A 21,797-nucleotide genomic window follows, 5' to 3' on the forward strand; every position below is an offset into this window, starting at 1 on the left:
TACACGAGGCACCACAACAACGTTTCACCAGGCAACGCCGGTGAACTGCTGTTCGTGTATGAGAAATCGGTTGGAAACTTTCCTCATGTCGGCACGTTGTAGGTGTCGCCACCGGCGCCAGCCTTGTGTGAATGCTGTGAAAAGCTAATCATTTGCATATCACAGCATCTTCTCCCTGTCGGTTATATCTCGCATCTGTAGCACGTCATGTTCGTGTTGCAGCAACTTTAATGGCCAGTAGTGGACAGTGCGGCGAAATGTGGCGTTAATGAGCTACGGCAGCAGATGGTCGACGGGACTGCCTTTGCTAAAAGCACATTGCCTTCAGCATCTCTCCTAGGCTCGTTACCATATCAGTTGGACGCTAGACGACTGGATTCCAGTTGTATCAGAGATGATGCTAGTGATCGACTATGGCTCAAACCCCACGAAACCATGGATCCACGTTGTCAACAAGGCACCGTCCAAGCTGGTGGTGGCTCCATAATGGTGTGAAGCGTGTTTACATGAAATAGAGTGGGTCATTGACTGGAAATGGTTATCTTCGGCTACTTGGAGACCTTTTGCAATCATTCATAGACTTCAGTTTTATTGGTGACAATGTGCCAGGCAACCGGATCACAATTGTTCGCGATTGGTTTGAAGAACATTCTGTCAATTCGAGCGAGTGATTTGGCCATCCAGAGCTCCCGGCATGGGACGTAATCGAGAGGTCGGTTCGTGCACAAAACCCTGCACCAGTGACTCTGTCGGAATTATGGACGGCTATAGACGCAGCATGGCCCAATATTTCTTCAGGAGTAGATGCCAGGTTGAGTTGCTGCACTACACCTGGCAAATGGAGCTCCGACACGGTATTAGCAGGTATCCCATGACTTTTGTCACCTGGGTGTATAGTGCGGACCTGTAACATAGCAGCTGGCCGCGAGTGTAAACAAATGAGAATGTAAACCGCGAAATTTTGTCGCAATTGCGAACGTTTTTGCTATCAGCTGCGTGAAGCCTTTTGGTGACACATGAAATTTTGTATCGGACCGGGTCATGGGGTCATGATACCGGATTTCATGCTTGTGAGCAGTGGTCTTAATCCATCTCGTCTGTCCCCCCCCCCCCCCCCCCCGTTTCCCTGCTCACAGCTTACTTGGATTTCCATAACAGAATTCATGATACAAACGTGTTGAACGTTGGTATTGTCGTCGTTTTGGCCGTCTGTCATGTCTGATCCGGCACAAATTTGCTTGTGACACCACTAGGTATGATATCCATGCCTAACGCAGCTGATGTCAAAAATATTAGCAATTGCGAGAAAATTTCGTAATATTACTTCAGCTGCAGATCGTCACCAATGTCTGTTCATTCACACATGCATGCGTCAATGATAAATCTGTATTTTTTCTTGTTTTACTGCAGCATCCCTCTAATTCACATTAGAAATCATTAATTTTCAAATACAACCTAAATCAAATATTGACAATTTCAATTTTGCTATTCTTTTGCTACATTTAGGTAACAGACCGGACGATAACTATGGAGAACAAAAATGTTCCACAGGTTATGTGGCTCTTTACATATCCTTCCGCAGCTTCTAGATGGTTCATCACTTCCGGTTTCTTGGGGAATGTAGTAAGAAACTGACTGCATATGAAAACGACAAGATCCTTATGAGTTAATGCCTGATAGGTATACAACACACCTAATATATAGGTAACGTGGGTAAGACCTTAACTGACGAAGGCTGCTAGGAAAACTGGCATAATCTACTCTTACTCATGATAGTCTGTGGTAACCTACGGTAATTTCACAACTGTATGGACAACACACTCATGGACAATTTCTTTTTTCACTGAACCTACCATTATGCCAACATGGAACTTAAAGTTGCTCTTTACTTGCAGGAATTTCATTTATGGGCAGTAATTCAACAAGATGGTGCACCATCACATTGGAGTTATTTGTTCACCAGTGTTGGATGAAGCTTTTCTGGACCAACAGATTGGTGGAGACGATCCAATGGCCTGGCTCCGATGTTCACCAGATATAAACCCTCTTCAGTTACATTAAGGATAAAGAGTTCTGTTTAACACTTCCAGATATGCAGAGTTTAACGTCCTGAATATGAGATGCTGTAGAGGTGGAAAACAAAGAGATGTTGGCAGAGACATCGAGAGAAATTTTGTATTGTCTACAACAATAAATGGAGCACAAGCTGAAGTGTATCCAAAGAAAGCTTTACGAATTAAACTACCACGCAAGAAAGCACACAGACGCAGCTAGCATAGTTCCTTAGAAATACAATTTTGAAATCAGGGAAAGATTTTACGCTTACCTTGAACATTCTTATGACATCGAATTACACACCTGGAAATGGAAAAAAGAACACATTGACACCAGTGTGTCAGACCCACCATACTTGCTCCGGACACTGCGAGAGGGCTGTACAAGCAATGATCACACGCACGGCACAGCGGACACACCAGGAACCGCGGTGTTGGCCGTCGAATGGCGCTAGCTGCGCAGCATTTGTGCACCGCCGATGCCAGTGTCAGCCAGTTTGCCGTGGCATACAGAGCTCCATCGCAGTCTTTAACACTGGTAGCATGCCGCGACAGCGTGGACGTGAACCGTATGTGCAGTTGACGGACTTTGAGCGAGGGCGTATAGTGGGCATGCGGGAGGCCGGGTGGACGTACCGCCGAATTGCTCAACACGTGGGGCGTGAGGTCTCCACAGTACATCGATGTTGTCGCCAGTGGTCGGCGGAAGGTGCACGTGCCCGTCGACCTGGGACCGGACCGCAGCGACGCACGGATGCACGCCAAGACCGTAGGATCCTACGCAGTGCCGTAGGGGACCGCACCGCCACTTCCCAGCAAATTAGGGACACTGTTGCTCCTGGGGTATTGGCGAAGACCATTCGCAACCGTCTCCATGAAGCTGGGCTACGGTCCCGCACACCGTTAGGCCGTCTTCCGCTTACGCCCCAACATCGTGCAGCCCGCCTCCAGTGGTGTCGCGACAGGCGTGAATGGAGGGACGAATGGAGACGTGTCGTCTTCAGCGATGAGAGTCGCTTCTGCCTTGGTGCCAATGATGGTCGTATGCGTGTCTGGCGCCGTGCAGGTGAGCGCCACAATCAGGACTGCATACGACCGAGGCACACAGGGCCAACACCCGGCATCATGGTGTGGGGAGCGATCTCCTACACTGGCCGTACACCACTGGTGATCGTCGAGGGGACACTGAATAGTGCACGGTACATCCAAACCGTCATCGAACCCATCGTTCTACCATTCCTAGACCGGCAAGGGAACTTGCTGTTCCAACAGGACAATGCACGTCCGCATGTATCCCGTGCCAGCCAACGTGCTCTAGAAGGTGTAAGTCAACTACCCTGGCCAGCAAGATCTCCGGATCTGTCCCCCATTGAGCTTGTTTGGGACTGGATGAAGCGTCGTCTCACGCGGTCTGCACGTCCAGCACGAACGCTGGCCCAACTGAGGCGCCAGGTGGAAATGGCATGGCAAGCCGTTCCACAGGACTACATCCAGCATCTCTACGATCGTCTCCATGGGAGAATAGCAGCTTGCCTTGCTGCGAAAGGTGGATATACACTGTACTAGTGCCGACATTGTGCATGCTCTGTTGCCTGTGTATATGTGCCTGTGGTTCTGTCAGTGTGATCATGTGATGTATCTGACCCCAGGAATGTGTCAATAAAGTTTCCCCTTCCTGGGACAATGAATTCACGGTGTTCTTATTTCAATTTCCAGGAGTGTATTTAAGTACATAAGGGGCAATCAAAAAGTTTCCCTTCGAAGGCAGCACTATCACCTTTTCTACGTCGCTGCTTATACACCCACATCGGAATCGCGCTGAGTTGCATATAAGTTGTAGCATCGTTCGCGAACGGAAAATATTTGTTCACTCCTTATAATAAGAAACGTGTTATGAGCTCATCAGACAGCAAATTAATCACCCCTAGAGAAATAATTGCAACCACAATTTAACATGGCGTAACTCCGCCTTGTACTTGACAAGTGCCTGGATTCAACTGGAAGTGAGTCCACAAGATGGTGCGAGTACGTCTCATTTAGGCTAAGCCACTCGCTGAGGACCTGATTGCACAGTTGTACCAAATTGCGGGGATGCTGATGTCTGTGTTTTACCCACTGTTCTAGCATGTCCCGCAGATTTGCTGTGGCGTTATAGTCAGCTGATTTTGCAGGTCAATCGAGATGTAAGAAGGTAGTGAACTGTTCAGAAAACCAATCATTTATTCTTCCAGCCCAACGATCTTCGCTGTCGTCTTTACGTGCCCATGTGAGCAAGGGCCTCTTGTGAGGTGACCGACTCCAAATGTTCAATGCATGCAATTCCAGTCGCAATGTTCTCTCACTAACAGGTTGGAATGGTCCTTTATTCACCGCCTGCAGCAATTCCTGTCGGATTTGGAAGTGATTTTGATTCACAAGCCATGAAACGCACCTCTGGGCACCTCAGCCAGGATTTTTTCCCCGACTACAGTTCTGACGTCATGTTTCGTGGCCACGTGTGCTTCACCACTGCTTGTAGACATGTGGACCAATCTACCGCGAAACACCAACAAATCCAGCGACATTACACACCGTATGGCCACGGGCAGCGTCAAACACGATTGTGCGTTTTTGCCTCTCTGTCACGTCCTTACATTTACCCATATTTAAGTAGAATGTGCGCTTGAAACATAAATGTCTGATCCCTACCGCTTTATGCTCATGTAGAGACATTGCACTCACAGTTGAGCACGCGGCTCGATTGCTACGCTACCAGTAACGGCTTAACGATTCGTCTTTGTGTGCACACTGGGGCGCATGCACAGTCCTGACAGCTTACTTAGTCCCGTGAGTTTACTTAGTATTGTTTAGTGTGAAGAATGTTCCAATACAATGTCAAAAAAACATTATAATTTCAAAAACGCTTACTATCTGACGTTGCCTTGTAGAAGCAGACGGAAGGGTGCGTTACCTTGAGCGGCCCGTCGATCCAGGTCTCCCTCTTGCCGGCGATGAACTTGGCGTCGCTGGCGACCCTGCTCCTGGAGACGCGCGGGCCGTCGATCCAGCGCTCGTCGTGCGCCGCTGCCGCAGCGGCGGCCGCCGCGGCCGCCTTCAGGAAGCCCGCGGGGAAGGCGCCGGCGAGGCGCTGCGCGCGCAGCTGCTGCTGCAGCGGCGGCGCTCTGTGCTGCGGGCTCGCGTCTGGCGCCTGCGGCGGGCTGCGCTGGTGCCGGCGCGGCAGCGTCGTCGTGTGGTTGTGGTTGTTGTAGGCGTGGTTGTGGTTGTGGCCGTTGTGGAGGGTCGCGCCCTCGTTGATAGAGTCCTCGGCGGCGCCCCTGGCCGGCCGCTGGTGGTGTACGGCGCGGGTAGGCGACCCTTTGGCCTGGTGCTGAGGACTGCCCTTGGCGGCAGAGACATCTGCTGGCGGCGGCGACAAGCTGCCCTGCCCGTTCACCGTCGCCTTTGCAGTTCTCGTCGGGGAAGACCTCGCGCCTTTCAGAAACATATTCGCTTAGTGAGAACAAACAGCAATCACACAAACGCCTTTTTCACCACAGAAAAACATCTACATTTTATTTATTTTTTTTTACGTTGGAACAACCAAATACCAATTACGCAAAAAAATGTTCCAGATGTAAAGTTAACACCCTCCAGTCACATTTATGTGACCACCGCCTATGTTCGTGCTAACGTACAATAACCACTCACAGATGGTAGGTGGCAGTGGAAAACCTCCCGTATCCTGCTGTTCTCAAAACCCAACAACCACCATCTGATGCCTCTTCCTATCGCCCTCAGTGTTCAGCAAGCTCTTGGAATCCATCCTTACCCAGCGCATCCATCAGCACCTCCACCGGTACCACCTCCTCCCCAACACCCAATGTGGCTTTCGACCTTCCTTCTATGCCGGTGACCAACTCCTATGCCTCACTCATCTCCTCTCTGTCCAGCTTAACTCCGGTCGCTCCGCCATTTATGTCTCCCTCGACCTCGAAAAGGCCAACGACCGTGTATGGCATACCGATCTGTTTGAACTCCAGACCTACGCCCTTCCTATCAACTATGTCCGTCTGATTGCCTCCTTCCTCTCCCACGGCCCCTCCTATGTTACCATCCATAACGCCGATTCCCGCAACTTCTACCCCTCCGTGGGCGTGAACCAGGGCTCTGTCCTCTCTCCTCTCCTGTACCTCCTGAACACGGCAGATATGTCCCAACCCGCCCCCCCCCACCCCCTCCAGTACACCTCCTGCAATATGCCGATGACACCGCCTTCCTTGCCCTCGCTCCTACCCTTCAACAGTCCCAATGCCTTCTCCAGAATCACCTTGATCTTTTTGCTGCATGGTGTAATCAGTGGCTCCTGAAAATCAATCCTTAAACACCCAGGCAATCATGGTAGGTCGTACCGCTCGCTCCTTCCAGCTCCTCGATTTTTCCCTTACCACCTGCACCCATCCTGTCCGCCTCTCCCCCATCCTCACCTACCTTGGCCTCACGCCACCACTCATAGATTATCTGCGCGTGATACAGGGTGTTTCAAAAATGACCGGTATATTTGAAACGGCAATAAAAACTAAACGAGCAGCGATAGAAATACACCGTTTGTTGCAATATGCTTGGGACAACAGTACATTTTCAGGCGGACAAACTTACGAAATTACAGTAGTTACAATTTTCAACAAAAGATGGCGCTGCAAGTGATGTGAAAGATATAGAAGACAACGCAGTCTGTGGGTGCGCCATTCTGTACGTCGTCTTTCTGCTGTAAGCGTGTGCTGTTCACAACGTGCAAGTGTGCTGTAGACAACATGGTTTATTCCTTAGAACAGAGGATTTTTCTGGTGTTGGAATTCCACTGCCTAGAACACAGTGTTGTTGCAACAAGACGAAGTTTTCAACGGAGGTTTAATGTAACCTAAGGACCGAAAAGCGATACAATAAAGGATCTGTTTGAAAAATTTCAACGGACTGGGAACGTGACGGATGAACGTGTTGGAAAGGTAGGGCGACCGCGTACGGCAACCACAGAGGGCAACGCGCAGCTAGTGCAGCAGGTGATCCAACAGCGGCCTCGGGTTTCCGTTCGCCGTGTTGCAGCTGCGGTCCAAATGACGCCAACGTCCACGTATCGTCTCATGCGCCAGAGTTTACACCTCTATCCATACAAAATTCAAACGCGGCAACCCCTCAGCGCCGCTACCATTGCTGCACGAGAGACATTCGCTAACGATATAGTGCACAGGATTGATGACGGCGATATGCATGTGGGCAGCATTTGGTTTACTGACGAAGCTTATTTTGTACCTGGACGGCTTCGTCAATAAACAGAACTGGCGCATATGGGGAACCGAAAAGCCCCATGTTGCAGTCCCATCGTCCCTGCATCCTCAAAAAGTACTGGTCTGGGCCGCCATTTCTTCCAAAGGAATCATTGGCCCATTTTTCAGATCCTAAACGATTACTGCATCACGCTATCTGGACATTCTTCGTGAATTTGTGGCGGTACAAACTGCCTTAGACGACACTGCGAACACCTCGTGGTTTATGCAAGATGGTGTCCGGCCACATCGCACGGCCGACGTCTTTAATTTCCTGAATGAATATTTCGATGATCGTGTGATTGCTTTGGGCTATCCGAAACATACAGGAGGCGGCGTGGATTGGCCTCCCTATTCGCCAGACATGAACCCCTGTGACTTCTTTCTGTGGGGACACTTGAAAGACCAGGTGTACCGCCAGAATCCAGAAACAATTGAACAGCTGAAGCCGTACATCTCATCTGCATGTGAAGCCATTCCGCCAGACACGTTGTCAAAGGTTTCGGGTAATTTCATTCAGAGACTACGCCATATTATTGCTACGCATGGTGGATATGTGGAAAATATCGTACTATAGAGTTTCCCAGACCGCAGCGCCATCTGTTGTTGGAAATTGTAACTACTGTAATTTCGAAAGTTTGTCTGCCTGAAAATGTACTGTTGTCCCAAGCATATTGCAACAAACGGTGTATTTCTATCGCTGCTCGTTTAGTTTTTATTGCCGTTTCAAATATACCGGTCATTTTTGAAACACCCTGTACCTACTGTGTGTTCTAGTGACCGTGCCTAGACGTGGTGAGCGGTACCGTACCTGCAGCTGCGGTGCGGTAGAGCGGCGGGTGCTCGCCGTCGGTGGCGCTGTCGTCGGCCGCGCAGCCGCTGCTGCTGCCCAGGTAGATGACGGTGTCGGCCGACTGCTCGCTGCTCGAGGGCTCCAGCTCGCTGCTGCCCGTCGAGTGGCCCGCCACTCGCTCCTGCAGGCGCGCCGACACCTCCCACGAGATGCCGGACCGCGGGCCGCCGTACTGCAAGCACAGCATACACGTCAAGTCACTTCTTTCCGCTCACTGCACCACTAAACGCGTCGGTGTACTTCGTGAAACTGTCAGTCCTCTGCACACCATTCAAACCTGATGGTTAACATTCGGCAGGTAAGACTTTTTCTCGTTCAGTCTATATTACTAAAGGGATCGTTGTTGCAGACTGTCTAAAGGCTTCCGGGAACAACAAAAATTTGATTACAAAATTAAAGTCATCAGCCGCGTTTTTATATCTGTATACAAGGGGATTCAAGAAGTAATGCTATACATTTGTTTCTGAAAGCAGCTTGGTTTTAGTCAGGATTCCAATACACCATATTGTTCCCCAAATTTTTGGCTAGAAAAGCCTATTTTTTTCAACATAATCTCCGTTCAGTGCTACGGCCTTACGCCGCCTTACTGCGAGGGCCTGGTTGCCCGCATGGCATATCTCTACTGCTCGACGTCAGAGCCAACGTCTTGCTGCACCAATAACAACCTCCCCATCATCCATATACCGCTTCCCGCAAAGTGCATCCTCCATGGGCCAAACAGATGGAAGTCGGAAGGCGCGAGATCCGGGCTATAGTGTGGATGAGAAGTAAAAGTCCAACGAATTTCTCTGTGCTCCTCCCCCCCCCCCCCCCGGCGGCACCATGACAGACGACATCAAACAGAATAACACCTTCTGAGTCTCAGAACACCGTCGCCATGACTTTGCCGTCTGAGAACTTTTCTTCAGAGGAGAAGTACTGAAGCGCCAATCCATGGATTGCCGTTTTGTTTCCGGTTCGAAGTGGTGAAACCTTGCTTCATCGCCTGTGACAATGTTCGACCAAAAATTGCCACGATCAGCCCCATCACAAGCAAGCAATTCCGCACAGATGGTCCTTCCTTGCTCCTGATGGTAGCTTGGTAGGTGGCGAGGAATCCAGCAGGCATACACCTTCGAGTACCCCAACTAGAGGACGAGCGCGTCGGCACTACTAATAGACACGTCGTGTTGAGTATCTAGGTGTTTGATTGTGATCCGTCGAACACCTTGAATGAGAATGTCCGCACGTTTCAATGTTGTAGGAGTCACAACTGTGTGGAGCTGGCTGGCATGCACGGGATTGGATAGGTTTGTGCGACCTTGTTTCAATGTTAGCAGACGCCGCGCCCAACGACTCACTGTGCTTTTGTTCACTACCAGAACTCCATAAGTATTCTGCAAGCGCCTATGAATATCTGTGATGCCCTGGTTTCTCGTCAAAAGGAACTCAGTGACAGATCTCTGCTTGGAACGAACCTCCGCTACGTTACAGATTCAATTTAGAAGGCTATGTACAGCGCCGCCACTTATCTGAACTACATGAAACAGTAGGACCTGAAGCGAGAATATTCCGCGATGTTATACAACAAACGCGACATTTTCTAAAACGAAATTGACTTAGAAAAAATGTGTTGCATTACTTATTGAACACCTCTAGTGTTATGGCTAATCTCAGGAACGAACGTAAGGATTTTGGGTACGGTTTTCAACAGTAGATAAACTGATTTGGGAGGCAGATTCAAGTATTTTATTTACGTACTAGTTGTCTGGCTATAGACATTTAGAGCTACCTGTGCAAAGCAGGAACAAGTTGCTGGTTTTATATAATTACTGACTGAATTTAAAAATTTAAAGTTTGTCACAATATAATCATTAAAAGGTATCTTTTACGTTAAATATTTAGCACAATATGTCAATGAATATATACGACACTGTCAGAATAGGAGAGAGCAATCGTAAGTAGATACACTAATGTACGATCATAAAGATTTTAAAAACATTCTATAAGAGTTTTTAAAAGTTTCAAACATTTTCTATATTTTGTCTCACTCGCATTTAACACCAACAATTTTTACAAAGTGACGACCAGTTTAGGTAGCTTAACTACCGTCTTCGTATCACATGTAATATTTTAAATGCAGCTAGTAGTGTACATCGCCGCTGCATCGTCCATATCTCTCTTATTTCAGATCTTCCGGTAAAATCTGTTACGTTCAGCCATGCTATCTGTGACAGCAATTGAATCATAGAGCCTAAACAGCGGTGTATATAGAAATACAACGCTTTGCTGTCGCAAATAGCGTGACTGAATATAACAGATTTTACCTTAAATATGTAGAGAACATTTACGTGAACGTTTACGTGAAGATTTGAAATAAGAGCGTTATGTAAATTGCTAGCTACACTTATAATACTACACGTTATCTGAAGATGGTAGTTGAGCTGGCGAGACTAGTTATCAATTAGCAAAATTAGTGTTATACGTGGCTGAGACAATATACAGAAATTTTTTTAAAAAATTTTTGCAGTAAGTCTTTGTAGAAAGTTTTTAAAATGTTTATAATTTAATATTTGATTAGAACAAGTGAAGTATTAAATTTAGGAACTGTGTATATATTTTGAGGCAGCATAACTCACAGTGCGCAAATTACCTATACTATATTTATCGAGTGTTTGACAATGGGACCACTTAGCCATTTCGAACAAAATTCACACATATTTTCAAATCTTTTCGAAACATTTCTCACTGGCATCCCTAGAATATACTGAAACGAAATAATGTCGGTCCCTACATCTTCGCTCTTCATGCAGTTGAGCTTCAGCATCACATCGTTTCATTTTTATTATTTGTTTACTTCTACTTCTATTCACAAAGTATTTAGCAGACAGTATCCATATATGCCACTGAATCTACTTGCAAAATTCTGCCACTGTGTGACACATAATTCAAGAGATACGATCTCATAAACATTGAGATGTGCGAGGAAATACCCTTTCTTAAAACAGAGCCCCAAATTACTCAGACAATATTCATCCAGTGTTTGATAACGAGAGCAGTCACACTACCAAAAAATTAAATGTAATTTCAATTTTTTCTAAGCTTTAAATCTCTTATGTCCCCACAAAATAATGAAACCTACAAAATTAGGGTTTATGTTTCCACCCACTAAGATTTTATATGGCTAACATGAAATATGTAGCACATTAACTTATTTGTAATGCAATCAGATGCCTGAATCTCTTTTTTTCGTGGGAGTTCGATTCTTTAAATCGGGGCAATACTGGTGTTTGTACAAACTATTATCACGCTTTCGCTGAGCCCCTCACTGTGAATATACGTTAATTGCAATTATTAAATATTGGAATTTGAACTGAATTGAGGTGTTTTCGTTGATATAAAATAAAACAGTTTCATGAGTTGTAGAAGGCTAACTACCCTACAATAAACCTTTCTATTTCCACAAAATGAATCTCTTTTAGCGCACAGCTGGAATGAAATGTTCAAATGGCTCTGAGCACTATGGGTCCCCTAGAACTTAGAACTACTTAAACCTAACTAACCTAAGGACATCACACACATCCATGCCCGAGGCAGGATTCGAACCTGCGACCGTAGCGGTCTCGCGGTTCCAGACTGCAGCGCCTAGAACCGCACGACCACTTCGGCCGGCAGTTGGAATGACCGCAGTTACCCTTTACAAAACATATTCCTACCCAATTAGTATCATGAATAATCTGATAACTGGACCTTTTTTCCAGAGAGAGACTCGAATCCAGACAATTAATATCTTTCTAATTTGCACCACAATTTAAAAAAAGAAAACAATTGTAATACATTTAGTCAATAACTATCTCCTGGTCACTTTTCTTAGGTATTAGTTATTACTTTGAAACAAAAGGAATGCTGTCTGGCAGACATTTACTTGACAGCTTTAGCATAAGTTGTTTCCAGATGGTGATTGGTCTGTCAACGACACAACACGTAAGTGCGTAATTTTACTATCACAGAGTGAGCAAATAATTACTTAAGCTGAACTTTTTAAATTCTTAATATAAAAACTAGATTCTGTGCAGAAACTACGAGCTGCTATCTTTACTGTAAGAATAATTTACATTGACACTGAAATGTGCAAGTGGTTTAATTACGTTACTTAACCTCTATTAATTCCATCTTCACCTTCTCCCTCCCACTCAATACCCGATATTTAAAGCATCGAACCCCGTCTTGAGAAAAGCTAGTATTTCAAGTACCTCGATGTCTATGACCTCATACATCCTGAACTATGTACAGTATAAAATTTTTATTTTGCAGGTACATCTAATGGTATACTCGTATGTCTCCAAAATGTGTTGTGGATAGAGTTAGTGACAAAGAAGAAATAAATTAAAACCGCATATCTCATGCTGAAATTTTACTTCACGAACAGCGAAAATGTAGTAAACCATACATTTTTTTCGTTTCTGCATGAAAAAGCTGCAAATTATGTGTAAAGTTTGTTTTGCCAAACGCTCTCATTCTCAAATACTGGATGACTATGGGCCAGGTAATTCCTGCGCCTTGAGTTATGCTGCCCCAAGACATGTACAGCGTTCACCTTTCATGGCCGTCTTCAAGCGAGGAAACTGGAAGAAGTCCGTAGGAGCCAGATCAGGGGAGTACGGAGCGTGAGCGAGGACAGTTACCATCTTCTCCGCCAGCAATTGGCGCACAAGGATCGCGCAGTATGCAGGGGCATTGTCATGGGGCAGCATCCATTTTCCAGTTCTGTGCAACCTGGACGAACCCACCGGATACTTTCTAGCAATCAGTTCAAAACGGACTGGTAAAATGCAACATTAATGGTTTGAACTACAGAAACCAATTCCTTGCGGATGATGCCACTGTTGTCGAAGAAGGCGATCAACAGAGTTTTCGCCTTGGATTATTGGAGACGGCTTTTTTCTTTAGTCGTGGGAAAGAGGGTGAACACCACGACATCGATTCTCGTTTTGAGTCCGTATCAAACTGGTAGCACCAGGTCTCATCTCCTGTGTTGATAGTGTTCGGAAGCAATGGATCCTGGTCACACATGGAAATGAAATCACCAGAAGTTTCCATCCGTTTTGCTTTCTGCTCATCTGCGAGCTTGTGCGGCACAAATCGGGAGCAGATCTTCCGCTTACCCAATCATCGCGAACGATTGTGTGCACCGTGTCCTTGATAATTCACAATTCCTCCGCTATCAATGTGAGAGATCGTCGCCGATCTTGTGCCAGCATTTGTCGCACTTTCTCAATCTTTTCTGGGGTTCTGCTCGTCGATTGCCGACCTGCACGTGGCTCATTCTCAGTTGTTTCCTTCACTTCACGGAACCGTTTAAACCATTCGTAAACACATTTTCTGCTCACGGCTTCCGTCCCGTACACCTGCACCAACATTCCATGTGTCTGCGTTGCAGTCTTCCCCAGTTTGTAGCAGAACTTGATGTTTACACGTTGCTCCATTGCGCTGTGACACTTCCTCTCACACTGATTACGTTCAACTGGTCGCAGTCTGTTTACACAGCCAGTCACGTGCAGTGCATGCTGTGTATCGATTCTCCTCAAGTCTATGAAGATCAATACGCTTGCACACACTTGTGCGCCAAGTTGCCGTTCGGATATGACACGATTCACCGAACTTTTTAGACCACCGTGTACGTCTTAGTTTCCCCTGCGCCAACCACTATATGGGAACTATGCTAACATAAATAGCCCATGTTTCGCTTAACACGCGTCACAAATGCTATTTTTTCTAAACGTTTCACCATCTGGAGTTACCAATTCTGTCACTTTTTATTTCTGACCAAGCCCTGCATAGCCCACAAATTTGAACGAAATCGTTGATGACGAGTAGGTGAGGACCGCTTGTTAGTAGATTATAACACTATTTTAAATTTTTAATTTCGGTCAACGATCATACGAAAAATACTGAAAATCAAGTTATGTTGTTCCTGGAAGCCGTTAAGCAGCCAGCAGGTGCTAATGGGTATCTGTAAGCTTTAGAAGCACGCCAACTAAGAAGCACTATAATTCCATATTTTGACAGGTAGACTAAATAAGTGCTCTGACGTAAAAAAGAGAAGTTGAGTGCTTTTATTCTGGAAAAAAGGTTCGAATAATGCCAAGTATGTGTAGTACAAATTTTTGTCATGTCCTCAATTTTGTTTCTGGTTGGCTTATCTGTCATTTATTGCTTACATTGGTATTTGATTTTATATTCAAGGAGGTTAATGCAAACGAAACGTACATTCCCCATTTCGCATTTTATCTTGTATACTAATAATAAATCTGTAAAAATGTCTTATCTGTCTCGTTGTCTGTTTGAACACGAGTCTCCAAAATTAGTTGACGAATTTTCGTGGGGTTTTAACAGGTAAATTTAGCACAGTTTGTGGCACCATATAGGCTTTATTCCATCAATATCGGATCACGAAAAAAAGATATCGTAATTAAAAGTTTTATCCATACTAATATTATTAATGGCAAAGTAACTCTGTTCCGTTTGTACGAATAGTCCGCAGGACGAATTTAAATGAAATTTGATATGGAGATAGTTTGAACCCTGAGGAAGAATATAGGTTACTTTAGAAAGTGTGTGGTACAAGATACTCACTGATTTGAGGAGTATTACGCGACTAAAGGAAAATACTTAGTTTTCGAAAAAGCTGTTTTCTGAATATCCTTTCTTTCAGGAGTGCTAGTTCTGCATGGTTCGCAGGAGAGCTTCTGTAAAGTTTGGTAGGTAGGAGACGTGGTATTGGCAGAAGTAAAGCTGTGAGGACGGGCCGTGAGTCGTGCTTGGGTAGCTCAGTTGGTAGAGCACTTGCCCGCGAAATGCAAAGATCCCGAGTTTGAGTCTCGGTCCGGCACACAGATTTAATCTGCCAGGAAGTTTCAAGCTGTTTACTCTTTGACTTTTGATCTTTATCATATTTGTGAAAATGCTTTTATTGTTTGATATGTGCTGCGTGATATGATTCAAAGTAATGGGTGAAATGCTTATGGAATGTTCAATATGTTTTACCTATACTTGCACACCATTTGTTGCATAATGTACACGCCGTATAATGTATAGCTACTGAAGAGCACGATGCATAGATGCGTGCTTCCGCCCACGCCCCTCTGTACGCAGTGCTCGGCAGCGACGCTGCACATATCGACGTATCACCTGTTGCGACAGCTTGCGAGAGATAGAGAGGCGCACGCATCAGGAGCTATACTTATCCAAACAGGCAGACACGTGTCGGTAGCTGATACTATCGCACGTACAGTAGTTTACTTACTCACAATCAGTTATCATAACAAAGCTACTGACATTCGACTGCAGCTAGTTATACAGGGTGAAAAGTATTTAAACCGACAAACTCTGGGAGGTTGTAGGTGACATCAAAACAAATATTTTTTCCTAATGTCATTTTATCCTATGAGGATTATTTAAACCGGTGGAGGCCGTATTACGCTCTTCAGTTGTTAGAGGCCGCATTACTATCTTCAGTTGTTAGAGAGCGTATTACGCTCTTCAGTTGTAGGCAACTGCTGTCCACCAGTGTGGTAATCCATTGTCTCTGTTTACTAATGGAGCGGTACACCTGGAGTGAGTACACTGATATGGTTGGTGCGTACTACGTAGCACACCACAACGGACGAGCTGCACATCGGGTTTATCAATAAAAATATCCTAATCGCCGTATCCCGCATCACACGACCACTGCTGCTGTGTACCAACGTCTGCCTGAGACCGGGCCATTTAGCAGATTACCTGGACAGGGACGCCGTCGCACGGTAAGAACGCTGCAATTTGAAGGAAGCTGTCTTGCAGCATGTGGAGCGGGATCTTTCAATCAGCATTCGTGCAATTGCGCGTAACGTGGGGACGAATCAGATGAATGTAAGAAGAGTCCTTCGAGAGAAGTTGCTACGTCCATTTCACATACAGCGTGTCCACAACCTGGAACCAGTTGATTATCCACCCAGAGCACAGTTTTCGCAGTAGTACCTGGAACAGTGTGGAATGCAAACTACATTTCCATCCTCTGTGTTGTTTACTTATGAAGCAACATTCGGGCGTGATGGAGTCGTCAACATGCACAATTCGCATGTTTGGAGTGAGGATAACCCACATGCCACTGTTACTAGTGCTCATCAAGTGCGGTTCTTCTTTATTGTGTGGGTCGGTGTTGTTGGGGACTGTTTAATTGGGCCGTATCTGCTACCTAGGCCATTAAATGGCAGGCACTATTACAATTTTCTCGCCAGAGCATTGCCGGAATTGCTGGAAGACGTCCCGCTCCCTACAAGACAACGCATGTGGTTCCAACATGACGGGGCGCCAGCACATTTCAGTCGTCATGTGCGTCGATTCCTGGACAGACAGTTCCCAGAAACGTGGATTGGCAAAGGTGGTCCTGTACCATGGCCTGCACGATCCCCAGATATGTCCCCTCTGCACTTTGTTGTGTGGGGAGAGATGCGCAACCTTGTTTACGCAACTCCTGTTGCATTAGAAGAGCATCTGGTTGCCCAGATAGTAGCAGTAGCAGGAACAATTCGTGATACTCCTGGCGTTTTTGCCCATGTCAGGCAGAACATGATCCGACGGTGTCACCCTTATTTACGTATCAATGGAGCCATTTTTGAAAACCTCCTCTAACTGAAATTGGGTTGTGTTAATGTGTTGTCTCCTGGTCATACAAAAATGGAAAAGTATTTGTTGGTTTAATTAATTTCCCGCTAGAGAAATCTTCCTCTACCGGTTTAAATACTCCACATAGGAAAAAATGACATTAGGGAAAAATATTTGTTTTGATGTCCCCTACAACCTCCCAGAGTTTGTCGGTTTAAAAACTTTTCACCCTGTAAATAATTCATTTTGTGTTAACGAAAAAGATATTAAAAATCAACCGACACCCTCAGGTCCTGTCGATATCTATATCTCTGACAAATTTTTATTTCAGTATTTCAAAATATTAGCATCGATACGAAACATCGTAGCGAACGTGGTACTAGAACGTCGCTAGTGGTGTGATTGCTAGGTCACCTTGTTGGCGCGGTGGCGCAGCCGGTGAATGCGCGCCGCCAGCTGCAGCGTGGCCAGCGTGTCGCTGTAGTGGTGTGCGCGTGCAGACACGTGCACCAGCATGGCCGCGTGGCACGTCAGCGACCCCAGGCACTCGCGCAGCAGTTGCGTCAGCCGGTGCTCCCTGCAGCACGCCACACACAGGGGTCAGCTCACAGCGGCCATCACTACCTGCTCACAAAACACTGTAGTGGTGTGCACGCGCAGACACGTGCACCAGCATAGCCGCGTGGCACGTCAGCGACCCCAGGCACTCGCGCAGCAGTTGCGTCAGCCGGTGCTCCCTGCAGCACGCCACACACAGGGGTCAGCTTACAGCGGCCACCACTACCTGCTCACATAACACTGTAGTGGTGTGCACGCGCAGACACGTGCACCAGCATGGCCGCGTGGCACGTCAGCGACCCCAGGCACTCGCGCAGCAGCTGCGTCAGCCGGTGCTCCCTGCAGCACGCCACACACAGGGGTCAGCTCACAGCGGCCACCACTACCTGCTCACATAACACTGTAGTAGTGTGCACGCGCAGACACGTGCACCAGCATGGCCGCGTGGCACGTCAGCGACCCCAGGCACTCGCGCAGCAGCTGCGTCAGCCGGTGCTCCCTGCAGCACGCCACACACAGGGGTCAGCTCACAGCGACCACCACTACCTGCTCACAAAACACTGTAGTGGTGTGCACGCGCAGACACGTGCACCAGCATGGCCGCGTGGCACGTCAGCGACCCCAGGCACTCGCGCAGCAGTTGCGTCAGCCGGTGCTCCCTGCAGCACGCCACACACAGGGGTCAGCTCACAGCAGCCACCACTACCTGCTCACATAACACTGTAGTGGTGTGCACGCGCAGACACGTGCACCAGCATGGCCGCGTGGCACGTCAGCGACCCCAGGCACTCGCGCAGCAGCTGCGTCAGCCGGTGCTCCCTGCAGCACGCCACACACAGGGGTCAGCTCACAGCGGCCACCACTACCTGCTCACATAACACTGTAGTGGTGTGCACGCGCAGACACGTGCACCAGCATGGCCGCGTGGCACGTCAGCGACCCCAGGCACTCGCGCAGCAGCTGCGTCAGCCGGTGCTCCCTGCAGCACGCCACACACAGGGGTCAGCTCACAGCGACCACCACTACCTGCTCACAAAACACTGTAGTGGTGTGCACGCGCAGACACGTGCACCAGCATGGCCGCGTGGCACGTCAGCGACCCCAGGCACTCGCGCAGCAGTTGCGTCAGCCGGTGCTCCCTGCAGCACGCCACACACAGGGGTCAGCTCACAGCGGCCATCACTACCTGCTCACAAAACACTGTAGTGGTGTGCACGCGCAGACACGTGCACCAGCATAGCCGCGTGGCACGTCAGCGACCCCAGGCACTCGCGCAGCAGTTGCGTCAGCCGGTGCTCCCTGCAGCACGCCACACACAGGGGTCAGCTTACAGCGGCCACCACTACCTGCTCACATAACACTGTAGTGGTGTGCACGCGCAGACACGTGCACCAGCATGGCCGCGTGGCACGTCAGCGACCCCAGGCACTCGCGCAGCAGCTGCGTCAGCCGGTGCTCCCTGCAGCACGCCACACACAGGGGTCAGCTCACAGCGGCCACCACTACCTGCTCACATAACACTGTAGTAGTGTGCACGCGCAGACACGTGCACCAGCATGGCCGCGTGGCACGTCAGCGACCCCAGGCACTCGCGCAGCAGCTGCGTCAGCCGGTGCTCCCTGCAGCACGCCACACACAGGGGTCAGCTCACAGCGACCACCACTACCTGCTCACAAAACACTGTAGTGGTGTGCACGCGCAGACACGTGCACCAGCATGGCCGCGTGGCACGTCAGCGACCCCAGGCACTCGCGCAGCAGCTGCGTCAGCCGGTGCTCCCTGCAGCACGCCACACACAGGGGTCAGCTCACAGCGGCCACCACTACCTGCTCACAAAACACTAATTCCATGGTCACTGGAAAATTTTTTCCTATTTTTTTGTCCTACATTAAGAGGAGGTTCTGGTCGAGGGACATGAAAAATGGGTAAAGTTATAAATGGTTTCATGCAAGGATTTTTTTTATTAAAATGGGGGTTTTACCAATTTATTAAACATATATTCGTGTATGAGGAAATTTTTTAATCTCACAAACAATTAAAAATGGCGGCTGCATCCCTTGTCAAAGTATGCACCTCACAGCGTGTCTTGGTTTGCGTAAAGTCTTGTACTGACTCGTCGTTACTTCTGAAGTCCATAGAAACAGCGAATTTTTAAATTAGATTGCATCCGGGTGGCTGTCATGATGGGGCTCTAAAAAATACCTCGGAAAAAATGGCGCCTATTCGAAAAACATCCAAATTTCTTGGCAAGTTTTCTGTATTTAAAGGTTAGGAAAAATATTTTAAATTAGATTTCAAATTTTATTGTCTATCATTAAAATAATTAAATGAATCGGATAATCTGTCTAGGCTCTAAAGCGCTTTCTATTTCGAGAGAAGCAAAGTTTTGGAGTAAAAACAACGTTTCAAGGCTTACGGTTAAACTGTGAGCGCAGGACTATAGACACCATCCTTCCTCTTCCTCTCTGGTTCTGAATTTGGTGCTGTGTTTTTTTCAATCCGGACTCTTTTAACAAACTGGGACAATCCTTGCTCCGTGGCGACCACGCTTTTCCTGTCAGATACACTATTTGATCAAAAGTATCCACACACACCCAAAAACATGCGTTTTTCATATTAGGTGCATTGTGCTGCCACCTACTGCCAGGTACTCCATATCAGCGACCTCAGTAGTCATTAGACATATTGAGAGAACAGAATGGGGCGCTCCGCGGAACTCACGGACTTCGAACGTGGTCAGATGATTGGGTGTCACTTGTGTCATACGTCTGTACGCGAGATTTTCACACTCCTAAACATCCCTAGGTCCACTGTTTCCGATGTGATAGTGAAGTGGAAACGTGAAGGGATACGTACAGCACAAAAACGTACAGGCCGACCTCGTCTGTTGGCTGACAGAGACCGCCGACAGTTGAAGATGGTCGTAATGTGTAATAGGCAGACATCTCTCCAGACGATCACACAGGAATTCCAAACTGCCTCAGGATCCACTGCAAGTACTATAACAGTTAGGCGCGAGGTGAGAAAATTTGGATTTCATGGTCGAACGGCTGCTCATAAGTCGCACATCACGCCGGTAAATGCCAAACGACGTCTCGCTTGGTGTAAGGAGCGTAAATATTGGACGATTGAACTGTGGGAAAACGATGTGTGGAGTGACGAAACACGGTACACAATGTGGCGATCCGATGGCAGGGTGTGGATATGACAAATACCCGGTGAACGTCATCTGCCAACGTGTGTAGTGCTAATAAAATTCGGTGGCGTTGGTGCTATGGTGTGGTCATGTTTTTCATGGAGGGGGCTCGCACCCTTTGCTGTTTTGCGTGGCACTTCACAGCACAGGCCTACAATGATGTTTTAAGCACCTTCTTGCTTCCCACTGTTGAAGAGCAATTCGGGGATGACGATTGCATCTTTCAACACGATCGAGGACCTGTTCATAATGCACGGCCTGTGGCGGAGTGGTTAGACGACAATAACATCCCTGTAATGGACTGGCCTGCACAGGGTCCTTTCCTGAATCCTATAAACACCTTTGGAGTGTTTTGGAACGCCGACTTCGTACCAGCCCTCACCGACCGACATCGATACTTCTCCTCAGTGCAGCACCGTGAAGAATGCGCTGCCATTCCCCAAGAAACCTTCCAGCACCTGACTGAACATATGCCTGCGAGAGTGGAAGCTGTCATCAAGGCTAAGGGTGGGTCAACATCATACTGAATTCCAGCGTTAACGATGGTGGGCGCCACGAACTTTTAAGTAATTTTCAGTCAGGTGTCCGGATACTTTTGATGACATAGTATGGCTTCGAGAAATTTTTTTGATCGCCGCTATGACGATTTCTGATGCCTTCATGGTGTCATCGTGTCGCCAGTTATCCATCGATAAAAGCGTTGTGATGGCGATCACTGGAAGAAAAACTGCTCTACTTCAAGACTAGTGCAAGCACACTGGGTATCGGAAATGTGGGTAAGGAAAACAGTTGCATCCAGCAGATTTTCATTTGTTCAGCCCACTAAAAGAAGCTATTCGGGGAGGCCTCACTTTGAAGATGCAGAGATATTGAAAAAAATCTCTGCGGCAGTGCCTTAGAGAGCAGGACCATGATTTTTATCACACAGGTATACATGCTCTTGTTTCAACATGTGGAAAAGTACTGTGTGCAATGATGGTGATTACACTGAAAAGTGAAAAATTAATCGTGAACGTTATAGCTGTTATCCTGTATGTAGCATTTACTTTTCTAGTAAGATAAAAACTTAAAAATATGAGAGACATTACTTTCTGACTGGCTTATGTACAGTAAAAAGAGTGCAGTAAATAATTTTTCCTTATTGATCTTAATTTTTTATCGTTTATTTTGCTGTATCAGTTGTAAATTTATTTTACAGTACTATAAAACAA

The 21,797-nt window shown here is 47.2% G+C and overlaps 1 protein-coding gene across 1 annotated transcript in view; it reads right to left on the bottom strand.

Annotated features, from left to right (window-relative positions):
• The window catches only part of LOC126092746 (kinesin-like protein KIF26A), a 481,728-nt gene that overhangs the window by 61,002 nt on the left and 398,929 nt on the right, over nt 1-21,797 (bottom strand). The window contains exons 10-12 of the mRNA XM_049908472.1: nt 17,247-17,409; nt 8,166-8,379; nt 5,005-5,525 (exon numbers count right to left, since the gene is read on the bottom strand). Of these exons, the coding sequence (XP_049764429.1) occupies nt 5,005-5,525; nt 8,166-8,379; nt 17,247-17,409 (898 nt within the window). The remainder of the gene's footprint in view (nt 1-5,004; nt 5,526-8,165; nt 8,380-17,246; nt 17,410-21,797) is intronic.

Source organism: Schistocerca cancellata, chromosome 7 (genome assembly GCF_023864275.1).
Source record: "Schistocerca cancellata isolate TAMUIC-IGC-003103 chromosome 7, iqSchCanc2.1, whole genome shotgun sequence".
NCBI classification, from domain to species: Eukaryota; Metazoa; Arthropoda; class Insecta; order Orthoptera; family Acrididae; genus Schistocerca; species Schistocerca cancellata.